At 53.8% G+C, this 19,696-nt stretch overlaps 1 protein-coding gene across 3 annotated transcripts in view; it reads right to left on the bottom strand.

Moving 5' to 3' along the window:
- ttbk1a (tau tubulin kinase 1a) overlaps positions 1–19,553 on the bottom strand; it is a 28,342-nt gene extending 8,789 nt beyond the window's left edge. Inside the window, exons 1-13 of one of the 3 annotated variants that reach the window (XM_086032626.1) lie at positions 19,414–19,553; positions 9,087–9,234; positions 8,910–8,983; positions 8,685–8,825; positions 7,881–7,985; positions 5,973–6,038; positions 5,801–5,893; positions 4,896–5,021; positions 4,202–4,356; positions 3,915–4,128; positions 3,691–3,854; positions 2,881–3,224; positions 2,502–2,692 (exon numbers count right to left, since the gene is read on the bottom strand). In XM_086032626.1, the coding sequence (XP_085888752.1) occupies positions 2,502–2,692; positions 2,881–3,224; positions 3,691–3,854; positions 3,915–4,128; positions 4,202–4,356; positions 4,896–5,021; positions 5,801–5,893; positions 5,973–6,038; positions 7,881–7,985; positions 8,685–8,825; positions 8,910–8,983; positions 9,087–9,117 (1,704 nt within the window). In that variant the 5' untranslated portion in view covers positions 9,118–9,234; positions 19,414–19,553. Of the gene's footprint in view, positions 1–2,501; positions 2,693–2,880; positions 3,225–3,690; positions 3,855–3,914; positions 4,129–4,201; positions 4,357–4,895; positions 5,022–5,800; positions 5,894–5,972; positions 6,039–7,262; positions 7,327–7,880; positions 8,560–8,684; positions 8,826–8,909; positions 8,984–9,086; positions 9,235–11,970; positions 12,130–19,413 lie in introns of those variants that run through there. The other 2 variants (XM_086032625.1, XM_086032627.1) reach the window with 2 other exon arrangements.
- Positions 19,554–19,696: the final 143 nt, after the last annotated feature.

Below are 19,696 nucleotides of genomic sequence, written 5' to 3' on the forward strand. Positions count from 1 at the left end.
CCATGCTGAGCGTGGGCCTGCGCGCGCGCAACATAAAATTAGCAGCTAGCCTAGTTTAGCTTATACATTCTACACGAGCAAGGTGAAGCAGCGCAAACGCAAACAGGAAGAGGTGCATATTCACCATCAAGTTTAGCCCTTAAAGATGTGGAAAACAAAACATGTTTGTGATCTACCGAAGCCCCTTGTCCAGCAACAATTACTGAACGGCGAGGAGCTCGCTTGACAATGTTAAGCTAACGGTGTAGCATTATTGCGTCCGTGCGGATGACAACGGCGATAAAGTGCAGCAGTGACAAACCAAACACTCAAACCCGCTCGACCTCACGTGCACTAATAACGAGACGCTAGCATTAGCGTTAGCGTGAGCGACCCTCTGACCGCAGGGTCTGCTGCAACCATGCTAGCAGCCGCACACTAACACGCTCATGTCACTCCTGACTGAAGCAGGACTATTAAAAAAACAAAAAAAAAAGACGAATAAAAACCCCAAAAGGATGAAAATAAAGCTGAGTGTTTTTGCTACAAAACGGCAAAGACGTGTCCAGTCAACATAAAGTGTGTCTTTGTCCTTCCCATCATTGTTCATCTTTGCATACGTGTGGAAATGGTGTGGTTTGTGGTTTTTGTCACTGGTGGGCCACCGCACGCAGTGGAAAAAGCAAAACAAGGTTTTGGACAGCGACAGGAAGACTCCACAAAGTCCACTTCCTGTTCCTCACAGGGACTTCCTGTCTGAGCGTTGAGCTTGTGCAACACGTTTGCGGGACTCATTTATTGCATCATCAGCACCGGCTTCTGTCGCGCTGTGTGTGTGTGTGTGTGTGTGGGTGGGTGGGGGTGTGCGCGCGTGTGGTAGTGAGCGTGTGTCTTTGAGTATATGCGTGTGTTTTTTGTCGGCATGCTTGTGTGTTATTGAGCGTATGTGTTTGAGCAGTTGGGTGTGTATTTGTGTGCGTGCGTGCGTGTGTTCCTGCTTTCGTTTCAGCTGCTGTTCTTGTTGATGAGTTTGGCGAGCATGTGCTGCAGCTGCGAGCGCGACACGTTGAGCACCGAGTGTCGAGTGCGGGCGGGCAAGGCGGCGGCGGCGCCGCCCGCCCCCGCCGCGCACCCGTGCCGCCGCCTCCATCCGGCGGCGGCGGCGGCGTGGGCGGGACTGCTCTCGGCCGAGCGGCTCCTCTGGATAAAGGCGGCGCCCCCCCCGTGGGGGTAGTGCTCCGTCTCCAGGGTGGACGAGGAGAAGACGTAGGAGGCCAAGCGCCTCAGCTGATTGGGCCGCGGCTGGGGGCGGTCCTCGTCCGGCTGCAAACAGACCAATCACAGAGAGGGGGAGGAGGTTAGCCGGCGGAAGCCTTTTGTTTTTGTTTTTTTTTGTTTTTTTTTTTTCAAATCCAATATACGTCGTGACGTGGCTTCCTGTCCTCGGCTCCTCCCCTTCCCCTCCCTGAGCCAATCAGGCAGGACGCAGCTGATTGGAAGCCTTTCGACTGATTGGTTGAGGGTGACGAGGGGGTCGGAGCCTGTCTCTACCGTTAACTCGACGGAGACGATGACGAGCGAGACGGATCAGGCGGATGAGGAAGACTTTTTATCCTGAGGCGTGCTTACCCTCAATACGTGCCCCCCTCCCCCCGAGAAAACTCGATAGACGCCTGCCTTTAAAAACGATTTGCTCTTCCCACGTTGTCGGCCATTTGTGTGCCTGCTCTTGTCAAACGTGTGTGAGAACGCGGGGGGCGGGGGGTTATTTGCGTGTGTGGCTGTGTTTGCGCGTCAGTGTTATTGTGTGCGTTTGCCTGTGAGTGGTTGAGTGTGATTATTCATGTTTGTGTATTTGTATGAGCGCGTGTGTGTCAGTGTGCCGAAATGATGCGTTAGCAAGTGTGAGTGTGCGCGCTAGGCCAACCAACCGCACGCACGCACGCACGCCAAGCAAACGGGAGCGTTGGAACACACGGTTCCAACATGTGAGCGTGTCACTAGCGAACATCCCCAACCGGTCACAAGCGCGTCACTTTGTTTGTGTGCATTTTGAAAGGCAAACAACGGGAAGTGTGGCTGCCGGCTACTCGCAGGCGTGAGAGCGGTTGAGAACCTTGAGAAAGCGTGCAGATCTTTGATGGCGCCAACCGCTCGTCCGTCCCCTTTGTGAGCAGAGAAGCAAACTCCACCTGGGCTACAAGTGAACTGCAAGTGCGCTAGCGTCGAGCTGTACCAGGAGCAAAAAGCGGGGCAGGACTGGACCGTATTTGTGCCGGAAGTGAACCAGACGTGGCGTCAAATTGAAAAAGAAGGGAACCAGCACTGAACCACGAGTGTCCTACGTTTGAGCGTCAACTAGATGGGAACTTGGACTCGACTAAATTTGTTCTCCAAGTGAAACTGGTCTTGAACTAGGACTGAAAGCACATGTGAGCAAGAAGCGAAGTAGCTCCGCCTCTCGTGCGAAGGCGATCACGCCATCGAAGCTCCCTGATTATTGGCCGCCGACGGGTTCTTACCGGCCGCTGCGGTCCGTTGGGTTCGGACTCTCTGCGCCGAGGGCGCGCCGAGGGCAGCGAGTGACACGGCGAGTGGGCGGGGCTTCCGCCGGCACCGAAACTCCTTCGCGATGCCTCCTCCTCCGTTAGCATTAGCAATCCGCGGCTAACGTCGCGGCCGTGCGTCTTGGGGCGGACCGCCAGATCCATACCTGAACGCAACGCGAGACAAATAAGGCGATTGCACGCGCACGTGACGGCGAGGGGGCGTGCGCGCGCGCGCGTACTATATAAATCAAGTTGTACATTATTGTATCGCATACAAGTCAGATACAGAAAGCGTCAATCGTGCATACGCACACAGCGAAGGCTTTGCGGCGGAAGCTTCGGCGGCGCTCACCTGCGGCCGCCCTGATCTTCCTACGCTCGTCCTGCTCCTCCAGGGGGCGCAGCTCCTCGGGCTCCTCGTCGGTAGTGCCCGACGTGGTGGGGTGGAAGTCTCGGAGCTCCGCCTCTTTGTCGATGATGACCCACTCCTTGCTGTCGAAGTCCTCTTCCTCGGCCAGCGGCACGGAGCGGATGAAAGCGTTGCTGTGCGCCTCCTGGTCCGCCGACGCCGCCGACACTTCCTGTCTGCCGCTGGCCTGCCGGTCGCCGCGGCAGCCGGGGTCTACCGACAGCATCTGCGCCGGCTGCGACGAGTAGACGTGGCGCGAAGGAGAGCCCAGCATGTCCATGCGAGACCTGAAACACGTGGCTTCAGAACGTTAGCGTGGCGTCCGCACAAGCTACCCTGCCGAGTGGCCAAGCTAACTTCACGAAGCGCGCGTGTCTCGTTGGTCTGGAAGTTAGCTTTGGCTGCTCAAGAAATGAGCTTTGGCTGCTCAACTAATGAGCTTTGGCTGCTCAACAAATGAGCTTTGGTGGCTCAGGAAGTTAGCTTTGGCAGCACAGGAAGTTAGCATCGGCTGCTGAGGAAGTAAGCTTCCGCCACTAAGGACGTTAACGTTAGCCGTGAAAGACGTTGGCTTTGGGCGCTAAGGATGTTAGCTCTGGCTGCTAAGGAAGTTATCTTGCTTATTCAGTTCCTGAATCTAAATGCGGTGCGCGTGTGTTCCGGGTGCTGTTGCTAAGGAAGTTAGCTCCAGCCACTACGCAAATCATCATTGGCAGCGTAGCCGGTGGCTAAAAGTCAAAAGTTTCCCGTCACCTCTGTCCATAGGCGTCCCCGCGTCCCTCGGCGGCGGACAGACGTTCCGACTCGGGACTGTTGACTCGGCGGTATCGTAAGGACCGGCCCTGACCGGTCGGCGAATCGGGAGCTCCGCCGCGAACCGGCGACACCGGACAGGCGGCGTGCCCGGCCTCCTCCTCCTACAGACACAATGACGCGATTAGCGCCGGACACGAGTCGATCATGGATTCCCAGCGGACCTTGTTCAAGCTGATCCTGAGTCTGTTGCGGTTGAAGTCGGTGTCCTCCCAGGCCTCGCCCGGCTCGCCGGCGTGCTGGAGCAGGGACTCGCTGGGGCCGCGGCCCGGCGGAGGTGGGGGCGGGGCGTTCTCCTGGTCGCTCAGGTGCTCGTCCTGGAGAACGTCGTCGGTGTTCTCGCGCTGAGGGTCTCCGGGCGCCGGCGTCACGATGGCCCTGCGCGGCGCCCCGGGTCAAAAACGCGCACGCTGGCCTAACACGGCTCCGCGGCGGCGGCGGCTCCGCTTACCCGACCATGGCGGCGGTGGGCCGCGTGTTGTGCTGCGGCTGGGTGGAGGCGCCGGTGGACGCGGAGACCTCGCTTCCCGCCTTCTCCCAATCGAAAGGCTCGTTCTCCGTGATGATTCGCTCCTTCATGCTGTTCTCAAACACCGACATCAGCAGCTGACGGGCGCGCGCAGAAGAGCACAGACATGCACGCAGCGGTCAGAAGTGGCTAGTGGCCGGAGCAAAGTCTACCTGCTACCTGCTCGTAGCACGCTGAGAGGAGCTGGTTGCGAGGGGAGTAGTACGCTAACAAACAGAGGCACAAGTTGGTGAGGTCAAGGTGAAAAAGAAAAGTCATACGGAATAGTGCTCGTGTCGTCAAGTGGAGGACAATGCCCAGACGACCCTTTGGCCTTCTTTCCTCGACACCTAATTCGCACACGCGGAGGGAAAGTACTGCGGCGGTGCGGCCGCGATGAGTCGGATCCAAACATTCCTCATCAAGCCAAAAGCTCGTGTCTGAAATCGATTGGAATCCCGTCCAAACGCAAGGGCGAGAGAAAATCTCTACAATCGCACTCGGCTATCGAGGTCAAATTTTCTTCGTACGGCCGAAATGTTCTTTCCATTTTGGTTGGAGCTACTCGGTAGAAGGCGCTGACGTGCACACGGCCATCCTTTTCAACTCCGACGAGCCGCCGCGGCCGGCCGCTTACCTGGTAGTCGGGTTTCGTGTAGTAGTCGAGGCCGAGGACGTGGTCCAGGAAGACGTTGAACTCGGACGGCATGTGTTTGAGCAACATGCGGTGGTCGTAACGCTCTTTGATTTGGCCCACTTGCTCCTAAAGGACAAACACGAGCGCACGTGACGTCACGCGAGATCGCACATCCACGAAAAGCAAAACCAAATCAACTTGCGGCCAGCTGGAAGAGTAGCGCAACGACACCGGCTTCGACTGGACCGCAAACCTATGACGGCTAAACTCAAACCGGACTCACACAGATCACTAAACGTGAAGTCAAACAATGTACAATGGATGGACCGCAAGAGGGGACAAGAAATGGAGTACAAGTGAGGTGAAGCGGACTTGAGGTGAAGCGGACTTGAGGTGAAGCGGACTTGAGGTGAAGCGGACTTGAGGTGAAGCATACGCGGATCGGACGTGATCCGGAAGCAAACAAGCGGTGGAATCGAGGCGAACTAGCAGTGGAGCAGAAGTCAAGTACGACTGGATTGCAAGTGGACTATGGGACTACGGGCAGTCGAGTCTTGTTAAAGTAGAAGTGAACTCAAATTGGAACAGGAGCGAGCTACCTACTGGTGGAGTAAAGGTACAAAAAGCGCGAGCGGATCGGAAGCACTCAAAGTGGAATGGAAGTGCGCAAGCATTGAACTTGAAGTGGAATAGAGTGACCTGGAGGTGGCCTAGATGTGGAATACACGTTGACAAGAAGTGGACTATGGGAACGTCCAGTGAAGTGGAAGTGAACAACAAGTGGAGTAAAGGTGAGCCGTGTGACCCGGCAGTCAAGACAAGGTGAACCGGAAGGGGCCCGTTCTGGTTGGCTGCTAAATACCCAGTAGAAATGAGGTCAGAAGTCCGGTTGAGCGCTAGTTCACCTTGTCTTTGATCTTTCTCCAAGGCAACTGGCCGACGGCGAACTCCACCAACATGTAGAAGAGCGACCACAGGTCGTCGTGGCGACCCATCTCCTGCGGAAACACCGACGGTCAGGCGAGCCGAGCCGTCTTGCGCCCGGCGCTAAATCCGCCCGCCGCCGTCGGGCCTCACCTTGTTTTTGTGAGCGTTGACAGAAGCGTAGCGGACCGTCCCTCGGAAACCCGCCACCGTCCTCGGCTGGAACACAAGCAATGACGCCGACCGTCCGTGAGTGTCGTGGTCATTGGCGAGCGGACCCGAATCCTTGCGCTTTGCCCGCCTCGGCCACCGAGAGGCGGTAGAGACGCTAACCAAGAAGAGTCGGCCAGCTACCGAGCTACCGCCCCCGTCCTAAACCTGGCTGCTATTTGGTGAGAACCTGTCCCGCGTTAGTCGTCAAAAGCCCGCCTTATTTGCATTGTTTTCGGAAACGTGTTTTTCCGGGGCAATAATAACGAGAGTCACTTTTTCGCAGATTTTCACTGTTCACTGGCAGTATCTTTTTTTCCCCAATCCCCTTTTTTCCCCCCACATTTATTGAATAAATCGTTCATTAGAATAAGCATAAATTATTTACATTTTTTTTGTGGGGTGGGGGGGGGGCCTATCCCTGGTCATTTGTTGTTTTTTTTACTTTATTGGTTTTACCTAATCACTCGCTTCTTTACATTTCTTCGGGATTCAGATTTCTGCTATTCATTTCATTTTTTTTTAAAAGGAGAGAACCTAAACTCGATTATTCGTTTTTCGCCCAATCCCCTGCTTATTTGTCTTATTTTCCTGGGGGCATTTTTTAATGGCAATTATAACGCACATCATTTATTCACCATTTTTGCTATTTGCAAATGATCTGCGATACGTTCACAGGGTAACCCGTGTTTCGGGGGGGGTGAGTCTATCCTTTGCTTTTGACAGCATTTGTTTCCTGAGCCCTCGCTAAATTTTGATTGTATTTTTTGGAACCAGTCACCCGCTTTTTTTGGGGGGACCCAAAAGATGTTTACATTGTTATTCAGCTGTTATTCGTGATTTTTAGACTTTGCAATTGGGCCATGATCATGGTTATGTTTCACTTTACGCCAACCCATTCTCGCACAGTTTATTTAGGAGCGACAAAAATGACGAGAGTACCGCCAAAAATCACAGAAAGAGAGCAATGACTAGATCCGTTGTTAGTCTTGCCTATGCTTTATGGCGTAGCCTCAAATGATACCCCGTACCCTACTTATTGCCATTTTTTGGGACCCACTTACTAACACGTTCTCAAAGTTGCTTTAATGTTTGAGAGACGTAACGTGTAATTCTATTTGAACAAATGGACGCAAACAGATGCCGTTTCCGCGGGAACCAAATGTTCCAGTCCTAAGGGTGACCTGTGATGCAGTTGCGGCCCCTCCCTCTGTTGCTATGGAAACCACTCACATCCCTGGCAACCATGGTGATGATGAAGGCATGCACGTCAAAATCATAAGTCCAAAGGAACCAACTGGAAGAAAAACAAAAACCACACTCAACACACACGCTAAAAAAAGACACAAATGATAATGATGATGACGATTATAATAATAATAAGTCCAACAAAGAAAGGTCAGGCAACAGAAATACGTGACGCATTGCTAGCCAAAACATGCTAATCAACGCTACAACATTCAGCATGCTACTAAACGTCCAGAAAGCCAATCAATATTCCTAAATGCATGCATGCGGATGTGAGTATGTTAACGCGAATAAAAAACAAAGTTTGAAGTGGGCCACAAGTGAACTGCAAGTGGACTCGAAGCCGAATAAACAGTGCAGTGGCTTGGAAGCAGAAGTAAGAAGTGAACTAGGACCGGGCAAAATCAGTTGTAGGAAAGGGCAATAATTAAAGGGACTAGCGGAGAACTAGACCGGACTAAAACCAGAATAATAAGCATGCTAATAGGCAAAATGCTGCTGAACTTTGGCTCTCACACACACACACACACACAGTCGAGAGCATGCTAACATGCTAATGAAGGTGCATGCTAGCACACCGGGTGAGGGGTGGGCGCGTCTTACCGGCCGGACCTCGCCGGTGGTGTTGGTGTACTGGCGAGCCAGACCGAAGTCCAGCATGTAGCACTTCCTGTACGTGGACGGCAGGCGACCCATTGCAAAGTTGGACTAAGGCAATCACAACACAAACACACGCAAAAACTCACAACGGAAATTGCAACGCTGCATACGGACGGGATCTACGGACGGTGTGATTTTGTGAGTATGCGTCTGTACGTGAAGGCCTAGATGGAGCCATCCGACGTCGGCCGACTGTGAGCGACGGCTGCGGCGTCGGGACCACTGTCGGCACGTCGCGCCGGGGGGAAAAAACACGCGGCGACGCCGACCGTCAAAGTATCTCGGGCGCGTGGGTGAGACGTAAGAGCCCTCCATACCGTCGGCGGCGGTAGTGACTATTCCCCATGGTTAGTGAGAGCCAACCGGAAAGCTATTGGCGGGCGGGCGGGCGGGCGGGCGGGCGGGGGCGGGTGAGGAAAAGGGAAACCAAGTAAACCCTCGCGCTCTCGACACGGCGTGGTCAAATAGCGACATTGTCGACCCTCGCTCTTGTACTTGGAAGAAGGTGAAGGCGGCAAAGGCCCGCTGGCCGTTTACCCGCGCTCCTCGCTTCCCGTTGGTGCGGCGATTGGCTAGCTAACAGCCAATCGGAGTGAGCGAAGGTCACGACGCCGACTCGACCTCCGACGGCGCTCGCTACGGCAATCGGGCGACGCGATGCGCCGCTTCCCGACCTCCGAGGTCGGATCGGTCTACCTGGGCCTTGAGCGTGTATTTCAGTATGCGTTTGTAGGCGTTGCGGTTTACAGGTTTGATGTCCCGGTGGAGGAATCCGACCGAGTGGATGGCCTCGATGGACTCGAGGATCTGCTTTCCGAGCCTGAGCGTGGTGCTCATGGTGAAGGTCCCTCGAGGCTGACTGCGCCGCAGGTCGGCCAGGTTACGACCCTGACGGCGGCGCACAGGTAGCGAGCGTCACCGCCGATGCCGCGCGGCCGGCGCCGCGCCCTCCCCAAAGTAAGACACTCTCACCTGAAGCTGCATAACCACGTAGTTGAATTTGTCGTTTCTGCCGCAGCCGATGAATTTACACACGTGGTTTTTACCTGCGCGCTCGCACACAAACAAGAAAGAAAAAAACGCGGCTTTATTATTTGGGATCCCAAGTGGCGCGGCGTTAGCGGGCTGCGTCCCGGGCGTGGCACTCACCCTGCAGCTTCTTGAGCACGGCCACCTCCATCTTGAGGACCTGTTTGGGCTGCTGGGCCGACTCCACCTTGAGGGCCACGTTCTCCCGGGTCAGCAGGTCCAGCGCCTCGTAGATCTCGCCGAAACCGCCGCCGCCGATCTTCTTCAGCTGTGACACAAGGGGGCGCGCTTCAGCTCCACGACAACAAATGCCAAAACCTGACAAGAATGTACGCTCGCAAACGCATAAGTCGGGTATGTGCAAGTAAGTTACTGCGGGGAAGAAGAAGAAGAAGAAGAAGAAGGAAACAAGAGAAAAGTCAAGTCGTTATTTGGTTAAACCCAGTCCTAAGTCAAGTCGAGGCGCAACAATGAATTGACAAGCGTTCTAACCATCCGTTTGAAACGGTCCAAATCCTGGGAAGCTTAGCCTCGGCGCAGTAAGTACGCCATTCTCCCATTTCTGAAGTCCTCCGTCAAAGCAGATTGATGATCCATCCGCGATCATCTTATCCCAACCGCTCCGGCGCGCCGGAGCCTGGCCCAGCTGCCGTCGGGCAGCAGGCGATGAGACGCTTGTAAACCTCCCCGCTGCTATTTTCAAACAAACGACGGTCGACAGTTTTGCCGATTTTCCGAGGGACGTTACCGACCAAATCGGCCGAAGAAAGACAGAAATCAAACCCTGTTTCGGAATGACGACGCGCACGTTGAGAAAGGGCTCCGCATCTATGAAATGGCAAACGGATCGATCCATTCCGAAGGTAAGCGTTCGTTAGAGAGCTCAAGACTGCAGCCGAAATGGTCGCGCAGGCCGCCTTTTTTTGCCCGCGCGTCGGACGGCACAGTAACCGGATGGTTTCGCACGCAGACTCTGCGGCACACTCGATCCCGTGGACGCATTTTCTGAGCCGCGAGTACAGAAAGGTCTGCCGGGAGGGATGGAGAGGAAGGCGGGAAATCGTTTTGAAAAAAAGAAGCATTCTCCCAAAGACAGGAGTCGGTGGCGGATGGTGCGATTACGTCCAAAATGTCATGCGTTTGCTTTGGCAACGAGGACAAGGCGCCGCCTGTTGCTCGCTCCGTTGCCCGCGTCCTTTCCCCGGCGTGCGTTCGGCCGCGCCGGTCGACGCGCCGGTCGACGCCCCCTGCAAAAGCGCAAACCCGGCACACCGCCTTCGTCGGCATTGCGCTTCACGCTTTCGACGGGAGAAGTTTCCCATGTGAATGGGATGAGGGTTGGCTTGGGTTTTCTCTTTTTTTTTTTTGGAATCGGAACACTCGGCCGCTATACTCTCGCCGGTACGATAGAAGAGCGGCGCGGTTACGTGGCGAGGAAACGGGACTCCTTTTCAACGCGGAGATCAAACGGGCGCCCGCGGCTCATTCGGCAGAGCCGATCGCCCTGTCACCAAAAGCGGAAGCCTCGGTGGGCGCTTTGAATCCGGGCTCCGACCCACCGCCCGCGGGTCCCCGAGCGAGACCCCGAGCGAGACCCCGAGCGAGACCCTGAGTGGCCTCCGTCAAGCGGGCTCAAGAAGAAGAAAGCGCCGGCGGCGGCGGCGGCGGGAGCCCGTCGAGAGCCGGTCGTCACACTTGGCACGCTTATCAAACGTCATTTCTTCTTCCGCCGGCATTTCACAAGTTTCCGTCTAGCGGGGACTCCACGTGGCTTCCTTCGGGGCCGACCCAGACCCGACCGCTAGCCGTCGGCACCGGCCGCGGCCGCTGGGCCGGCAAAACGTCTTTGCCGTGTTTTGATTCCTGAAAATCAGCGCTCTCCTTGGAAAGAAGCTTGAGATCCATTTTTTTCCAGATGATCAAAAGAGCCACCTGATGGGTTGAGCCGGCCCAGCGCAAGCGCCGAAGCGCCGAAGCGCCAAAGCGCCAAAGCGCCAAAGCGGCGAAGCGCGTGGTCTGTCCCTTTCCGTCACGTCAGCCAACAGCGGGGCTACCCAACGTGGTTTGGCCAACTGGCGGGAACTGGCGTCTTCAAAAACAAACAAGCAAACTAGCAAACAAACAAACATGAAGCAACCTGCGGAGTCTGTCAGAAGACAATTTCGGGCGCATCGGGACCACGTCCGACTTTGTTCAAAGTAGGGCTCCGCCCGCCGCTCGCTTTTCTTTTGAACGGGCCAGCTCCACGTCTTCTCATGTTGCGGTCGTGAAAATGGTATTTTTCCGTCGTCCGGTTTACTCTTCATCTCACCCGGACTGGGACTTGACTTGGACGGCGCGACTCAGGGCCGACTCGGACCGGACAAAGGCGGACTCCACTACAGCCCCGCCGTCTCGGCGTTGTTTGTTGAAAAGCAGCGCAATGAAGCGAGGTCACCGATAGATAGCTGCGACTGACGATGGCGGTTCCGCTACCGCCGGAAAGTAATGGCGGCGCGGCGGCTCCAGCGCGGCGACGAGGAATTGAGCGGTCAAGTGCGAATGCGCCGGCGCGCGATGCCGCCGCCGCCTGGGAAGAGCGAGTGAGTTACGCAACAAGGGAAGCCAAGAACAAGAACAAGAACAAGAACAAGTGTGTGCGTGGGCGTGCATTTGTGTGAGGTGAGCGTGCGTGCGTGCGTGCGTGCGTGCGTGCGTGCGTGCGTGCAGGGCTGCAACGAGCAATCACTTTAACATTTGATGAATGTGTCGTCATCGTTTAGTCCAACCCTTCGTTGAAAAAGTCAACATGATTTCAAGCGCAGCAAGGGTGGCCGGGTGCCGCAGGGACATATCGGAGCTCATGCAATCCTGATGGCAAAATCAAAGAGGAACGTCAACGTTGCGCTCAAACAGCTCCACAATAGGCCACGGACCGGCGCACAACACATACAAAGGAACGCTGGACTGCACCGCAAAATGTCTTTTTGTCCTCTAAGGCTGTTTGTGTGTGCGTTGGACTGACCACTTTCCATCGGTCCTTGACCATGCAGTTGGGCGGCAGGATGTCGGCCTGCTCGGCGCTCCCGTTCATGTCGGCGTTGTCCTGGTGGGCGGGGCCTAGGCACTGCATCTGCCATCCATGAAGAACACGAGCGGCTCCCAGCTTGAACGAGCCATTGATCTGCGGGGGCGGCGGGCGACAGCGTTAGCCGCTAACGCTAAGGCGGCAAGACCTCATGCCGTCGGTTACGGGCTGGGGGCGTGGCGTGGCGTGGCGTGCCGTGGCGTGGCGTGGCGTGCCGTGCCGTGCCGTGCCGTGCCGTGCGCTCGGGTTTCACTAAAGGCGGCGAATGGAAAGAGTACAGTCAACCCCGGCGTACGCCGTCCCATCCGCGACTCGGGAGGCGCGCGGCCCCCGCCGGCGAGCGACGCCGGAGTCGGCCGACGAGACGGCCGGCCGTGAGCCGACGTAACCTTTTGTTCGCCGCAAAATGCCAAGATATTGCCAAAAATGTGGGATACAAAATCAAATCAAGTAAGTCAAGGTACCGCTGTCTTCAGTTACTTGTCCGTAGTTACTTATTGGTTACTGTACTTGTCACGCCGCAGTTACTCTAGTTCTTGGTTTGTAGTCAATCGTCGGGGCGTTTGGAAGTCAAGGTGGCTTTGTGCTTGGTTACTTGCTTGCTGAACTTTGTTACTTGCCGCGGTTGTGCTGCACAGTGGACCCCCACCGTTGAAGATTTGCAAACCTTTTTCATTGACTCCCACTGCGGCGCATGGGGGGGATTTTCTCGGCATTTTTTTTCAACCCCGCACAATCCTTCAGATAATGCCGAGAAACTTTCAATCTGCACTTCCCCCGAAAAACGGAACTGGGAGAAAAAAAACACCCCCAAAAAGATTCAAACAAAGCAGCGAATCTGAGGGCGCTGAACCGTGCGGGGGGGGGGGGGGGGGGTCGACTGTACTTGCAGCAGTTGCTCTTGCACTCAGTTACTCGGACTCGGGTTCCTTTGTACGTACCGGTAGTCACTTGTTCTTAGCTCGGGCCGACTGTAATAATATTACGATTCTGGGAGTAAAAGTCGGAAGTGTGAACATCCATCCCGTTTGACGAGGAAACGTCAACATCCGCGGCGATGCGCGTCGGTCTGACGGGGGCGCTAAACACTCGCTTTCAATTCCGCGCAGGAAGAATTGAAAGAATTGTTTCAAAAGAATTGAATGCCAGCGCCGCAGGGAGGAGCACGCCAGGGCGGCCTCTTTGCCGGCGATACGCATCGTCCAGCCGTCGAGCATGCGGCCGCGCAGGCAGGCGCTGTCGCATGCAGGCCGAGCAGCGGGTCGGAGCGGCTCTGGCGACGGGGGGCGGGGCGTAGGCTTCTCTGCATCTGTGCGGACCAGATGACCGACCGAACGGGGGCGGACCACAGAGTTTCCTTCCTCGAAAGAAAAGAAAAACACCGAAAGGGCGTGTCTTGTATGAGTGGCCAAGGTCAAAACGTGTTAGCGTGGCCGACAGATGGACATTTTTGCAGCAAATTTAGCTGCCGTGCGTGCGGGCGTGCGCGCGTGCGAGCGTGCGTGCGTGCGTGCGTGCGTGCGAGCGTGCCTGCGAGCGAGCGATTTGGGGCTCATTTCCACGTCCTTGTCGGTCAGTCAAGGCACTTCTTTGGTTGGCTCCGTTCCGTTCACGTCGCAGGCCACGGACTCAAAGGCCTCGGGAGTCTCTTAAGCTAGGTGTTGTTTTAGCTCCTTTACAGAATGAAAGAGAATTTGATCGCAGAACCCAATATTCCGTAGGGCGTCAAAAAACAGTCCAAATGTTCTGCGATGGCTGGCGCTCTAGGGTTTGTTCCGGGCTTTTCTCAAAATGGCTGCCATTGAATGAGTTCGGTCGGAGAGAATGCTGGCAGAACCCATGGCGCAGCCTTATTCTGAATGCCACTCGGTCTCATTAGAGTTGCGTGTGCCTACCAACCGAACGGGACAGTTTGCTCCGAAACAGTGCAACTCAATGCTTTGGGCGCTTTTCAGAAAGCGTTCCGTTCCGCCCCTCGTGTGTACGCATTTGCGCAATCCAGTGGAGGAACTCTGTGGTCGTCACGCTTCCCCCTTTGGCCAACAAGGACGTTGCTGCGCCAGAAGCCAGTTGGCATCATTCCCGCTCACATTCCGAGCTCACCATCGTTCTGAGCTCCAGCTCACAACAATTCCTCGGAGGGCCTACGAGCCAAAAAGACGGCAGTTAAACAGGGCCCGCCCGCACGTGACAGCAAATGGGGGCGGAGCCTAAGCCTACCTCCCCATCTCCCCCGTGTGGCCCAGGACCGCGACTGTCAGGGATAATGCTCGCAAGCTCGTTAAATGTCCTCGGGACATCGTAACAGAAAAAAAAAAAACGCCGTCCAAGTCGAGTTGGCGCACCTAAACTAGCATCTTGTTAGCTTGCCAAAACCTCGAACAAACACAGCGACGATCAAATTAGAAAATGATGGCAGCGAGCAAGGCTAGCTATGTCAGAGGCTAGCTAGCAAACAAAGGTCAAAGACAAACAACCGTTTTTTTCTTCTTTTCTGTTTTCCATTTTTCGGCTGCGTGTGAGGTTTTAGGTCGATTGGCTGTCAGTTGTATTCGCGGTGTTATTCGTATAAGCGGTGTCAGCTGAATTTGCGCTGTTGGTCGAGTTCCATTCCCTCAGGGAAGGCGATGAAATTAGTGCGTGTCTAGCATCCATTATTAAGGGGGTAACAAAAACCGATCGGAATCGGAAAAATCGTTTTTGATCCGGCAAACCGAATCAAAGTGTTGCATTTTCAAATCGGTACATCCCCGAATCGCATCGCACCCAAATGTATCGGGAATTGTATGGGTTCGGCTTTTGCGGTCGGAACGCACAGCCCCATGAGTTGTATTCGATGTGTGCGTGGTAATTAGCACCGCTGCTAAATAGCTCCATTAACACTGTTAGCTAAGTGAATGCTGTCACAACGAAATGTGTAACATGCATTTGTATTAGCAGCGCAAGAGCTTGCGGTTTAATCAGCTAGTAGTAGTAGTAGTATTCGCCTGGTTAGCTAATGAAATATTTGACAAAGCCCAATTCCAATGAAGTTGGGACTTTGTAGAACATGTAAATCAAGATCTGTCTTGATTTACATGTTCTACAAAGTCCCAAGAGTGATTTGCAAATCCTTTTCAAGCCACAGTAGTACATTCAAGTGAATAGGCTACAAAGTTAGCGTTCCGACTGATGAACGTTCGTTGTTTTTTTTGTTTGTTTTTTGCAAATATTCTCACACTTTAAATGTAATGCTTGCAACGCGTTCCCCAAAAGCTGGGACAGGGGCAAGAAAAGACGGGGAAAGTTGAGCAATGCTCCAAAACGCCTGCTTGGGAACATTCCACAGGTGACGTGATTGTGTCTAAAAGCAGCATCCCCCAAAGGCTCAGTTGTTCACCAGCAAGGATGAGGCGAGGTTCACCGCTTTGCAAAGCTGCGTTGGCAAAGAGCGCTGCAAAACAGTTGAAGAACAATGCTTCTCAACGTACAATGGCAAGTTATTTTGTCATTTCGTCACCTGTGGCACAACATCATCAGAAGACTGAGAGAATGCCAAGAAATCTCAGCACGGAAGCCACAAGGCCGGAAAGCGACACTAAGTGCCGGCGAACGCTCAGGCGGCACCGCGTTACAAATCGCCATCGTTGTGGAAAGGAGACTGCCGCGTGAGCTCGGGGAGACAAAGTCAAAGTCAAAGTCAAAACTCCACCCTGCAACGCGAACGCCACACGTCAACGACACTGGGGAAACGCCACCGGCCGGCTTCTCTGGACCGGATCGCGTTTGAGACGGATTGAAGTGGAAAAGTGTGCTGCGGTCTGACGAGTCCACGTTTCAAATTGCTTGTGGGCATCCTGGACGTGGTGTCCTTCAGGACAAAGAGGAATAGGACCATCTGGATTACTCTCAGCGCAAAGTTCAAAAGTTCTCAGCGCAAAGTTCAATGCTGAAAGGTAGAGAGTGCACACAGGCTTGGGAGAAACATATGCTGCTCTCCAAGCAACGTCTCTCTCGGGCACCTCTCTGCTGATTTTGGCAAGACAAAGCTCAACCACGTTCTGCATGCTATGTGTTACAACAGCGTGGCTTTGACGTTAAAAGTGCTACTAGACTGGTCTGCCAGCAGTCCGGACCTGCCTTCCCATTGAAAACGTGTGACACATTACGAAGCGCAAAGTACCGCAACCGTTAAACGGCTCGAGTCGCACATCAAGCAAGAACGGGAAAGAATTCCACCTGCAAAGCTTCAAAAACTAGCCTCCGCGGTTCCCAAACGCTTATTGAGTGCTAATAAAAGGAAAACCGTATGTAACACAGTGCTTAACATGCTCCTGTCCCGCTTTTTGTCGGAACATGTTGCAGGTATCAAAACCAAAATGACAGAATATTTGCAAAAAATAAAGGTGATCAGTTTCAAGGTGAAATACCTTGGCTTTCTTGTGTGTTCAACTGAATATAGGTTGAAAAAGCTTTGCAAAACGCTCTTTCCACCTACTGAGGCACTCGTAGCGCTTCACGCTGGGTTTGCGTTCAACTACTGATGGCGCAGCATCAGGAGCAAGCGGCGGTTCGGTGTCTTGCTCAAGGACACTTTCACACGGTCGCCAAGGGCCGGGGGATCCAACCCACAGCCTCTGGGTTGGGAGACGACCACGCCGCCACTGAGCCGGGCTGCCCCCAAATCATTGGGTTGTGTTGTACTTGATAGGAATTGGCCTTTGTCCACTTAAGTCCACGGGGGCACATGTAGCATTCGTTTGTCTCGCCGGTACTTAACTTGTTACGCTTTCCTTGGCACCGTGTAAGGCAGGGGTCACCGACGTGGTGCCCGCGGGCATCAGGTAGCCCCCAAGGACCAGGTGAGTAGCCCATGGGCCTGTTCCTAAAGTTGCTCACCAGTGATGGGACATGGTGATTATCCGGGAATGTTGTAGAAGTGATTATGTGAAAATATAAACAGTGGCAGGTATTTGCAGAGCTGATGTTGCATATTGATATTTATGTTTCCTAATTGCTGTGAGAAATAATTCACATGCTCGGTGTATTCATGGAAATGAAAATTCTGAAGTGTGTATCTAACTGGTAGCCCTTCCCATAATGGCTACCCAAGACGTAGCTCTCAGTTTCAGAAAGGTTGGTGAGCCCTGGTGTGAGGTTTTAGCTCATTTTGGTGTTAGTTGTATAAGCCATGCCAGCTCTATTAGCTTTGCTAGCTCGGTTAGCGTTGTTCGGTTAGGTATGTTCTTGAACTCAGGAGAGGCAGTGAAATAAGTCAAATAGTAAGTCATAAAGTTGCATGTAAGCTGTAGTAGCAGTGTAGGAGGTTTTACTTTGATTAGTTGTAGTTGTAGTATTTGCCCACGTCTCATTTAGCAATGTTGAGTAACATTAGCTGACGAAGTATTGTAAAAGAATGTGTTCATTTGTAGTAACCAGGTGTTAGCTTAATTAGCTTTTCGTAGTACACTGCTGAAAGGCTAATATATTAGCCTATTTTGCTCACTTAGTACTGTTGGCTAAGCGAATGGTGTAAATAATTGACGACATGTGTGATTGATTTGTACCGACTTTATTCGCTTGCCAACACCTTTTCTGCTGCGGAAGGGGTTTTAGCTCAATTAGCTGTTTGTATGTAGTATTAGCCTACTTTGCAGTAGCTTGCAGTAGCCTGCACTGTAAGATAAGTGCATGCTTTTGTAAAGAAAAAATATAATTAGTGTCATGTGCCTGTCATCGCCCATCAGCAGGTCCACTATAGTAGCTGCTGTGTCAGAGGATTTGTAACTAACTGGTAGTATAAGCTATTTGCCTATGGTTACTTTAATTAGCAGGTTATTTTTAGGGGACTCTTAAATCACTATTAAGTCCACTATATAATTTTTGTGGGGAACTGTGAAGTCCACCGTATCAAAGGACAGCCTATCAATCAATATTGATCCAGTAAGATGGTGAAGTCAACTTGCTCTTGCTATTTGCTGTCTCCGGTTCGATCGCACTGCACTGCACAGTCATGCAGCTTTACTGCGCACGCGCAGCTTCGCATCCGCCGCTCGATAAATGTGGCCCGGCCTGACCGGGTCATGAAGGGAACATGACGTTGACCGGCACCGCCCGTCCCGTCCCGTCCCGTCCCGTCCCGTCCCGTCCCGTCCCGACCCGACCCGACCCGACCCGACCCGGCCCGGCCCGGCCCGGCCCGTCCCGACCCGGTCCGATCCGGTCTGGTGCGGTTATCCTAGCCCCCGCCCCCGTGGCCCATCACCACTACCGGCGGAACGGCTGCGGCCCTTCAACCTACCTGGCGCTCCTCCGCTTCCGCCTCTTGGCACTCTTCATCGGGAAATCACGAGAAGAACGCCCCACCTTCAGCTCGGTTCCGCTCGCATATCGGACCCTGCTTGACTCAGTGTGACGGCAGTGCACGCAATCCCGCTCCTGGTTCTGGTCCGGGTGGACCGGAACCGGAATGCGCGAGCGGGCCGTGGTTCCACTGGGAGAGGCGCGGGATGTGCACCAGTCAAGAACCGCAGAACCGCACCAGCGTTTTGTCCGCACTGCAGCGCCGCAACACCAGCGTCAAGTCACCTGACGACCGCCGCAATAGCTTCCGCTACGCCCTTTCACAATAAAGGATAGCCCGCCGCTCTGCGCCTGAACGTCCAAACGTTTTCCGCCGTTAACACGCCAAATGCAATCCAGACAGCAAATCGGATTTATTTGGATGCGTATTGATGTGGCGTATGGTGAACAGCTAAAAAGCAATGATGACTTGTGTTAAAAAATTGCAACAGGAAGTGGCGCTAAGCATTTCTTGCGTGTGTAACGATCACTATTTTCATAGCCTCCTCGAGATACGAGTTGGATTCATCCCGTGTCAGCCAACGATTCTCACGCAATATGATCAAACGTAACATGTGGACCAATTTCTGTCCATTTGAACTCATTATGTTAATTGCTCAACACTGACGTCGTCTCGAGGTGAACCAAAGCACCCGTCATTTTTATTTTGGCAGGGAGTGACAGCGTTTCCAATCGCTGTTTTTTTCCAACCATGTTTATTAACTTTTTCAATTATAACAACATATGCAGTGACAGTCAATTAGAATCAACTGCTGTAAAGTTTACCACTGATGTCACCTCGCTCATAAAAAAAAAAAAAAATCGCTGCTGGCGGTGGAGGCGCTATCAGGACGCTCCCCTGTCCCACCCTACCGAGCGCCACCTGAACGCCTCATGCTGCCTCCTCGGCCTGTTTTTCAACGACCAACGAGTCATTGTTATTCCTATTGCGTGACGTCACCACGTACGTGCACACTTTTCTCGTCAGCTCAGGCCAGTAATAAGCACCACGCGCGCGCACGAACGCACGCGTCGTTTTTTACTTGTCGTTCATCTGACCTCCTTTTCGTTTCCCGTCCGGACTGCTCCGAACCAGCAAACATCCTCATCATCGTCATCTTCATCGTCATCGTCGCCTCCTGCGCTCCATTTTCATCTTCCAGCATCAGCATCATCAGCACCACGCATGCGCACCATCCGGCCCACCGGCCGCGCCTTCATCAGTCAAGGAGACAGCCTCCTCCCCCTCTCCCTCCAACGCCGCCTCCGCAGCAGCGCCCCCTGGCGACGTGGATCCCATTGTCGTTTGCCCTGTAAAGATGCTCTTGTGACGTTCTTTATC

Source organism: Filicampus tigris, chromosome 6 (genome assembly GCF_054856515.1).
Source record: "Filicampus tigris isolate MCC_2025a chromosome 6, RoL_Ftig_1.0, whole genome shotgun sequence".
Classification (NCBI taxonomy): domain Eukaryota; kingdom Metazoa; phylum Chordata; class Actinopteri; order Syngnathiformes; family Syngnathidae; genus Filicampus; species Filicampus tigris.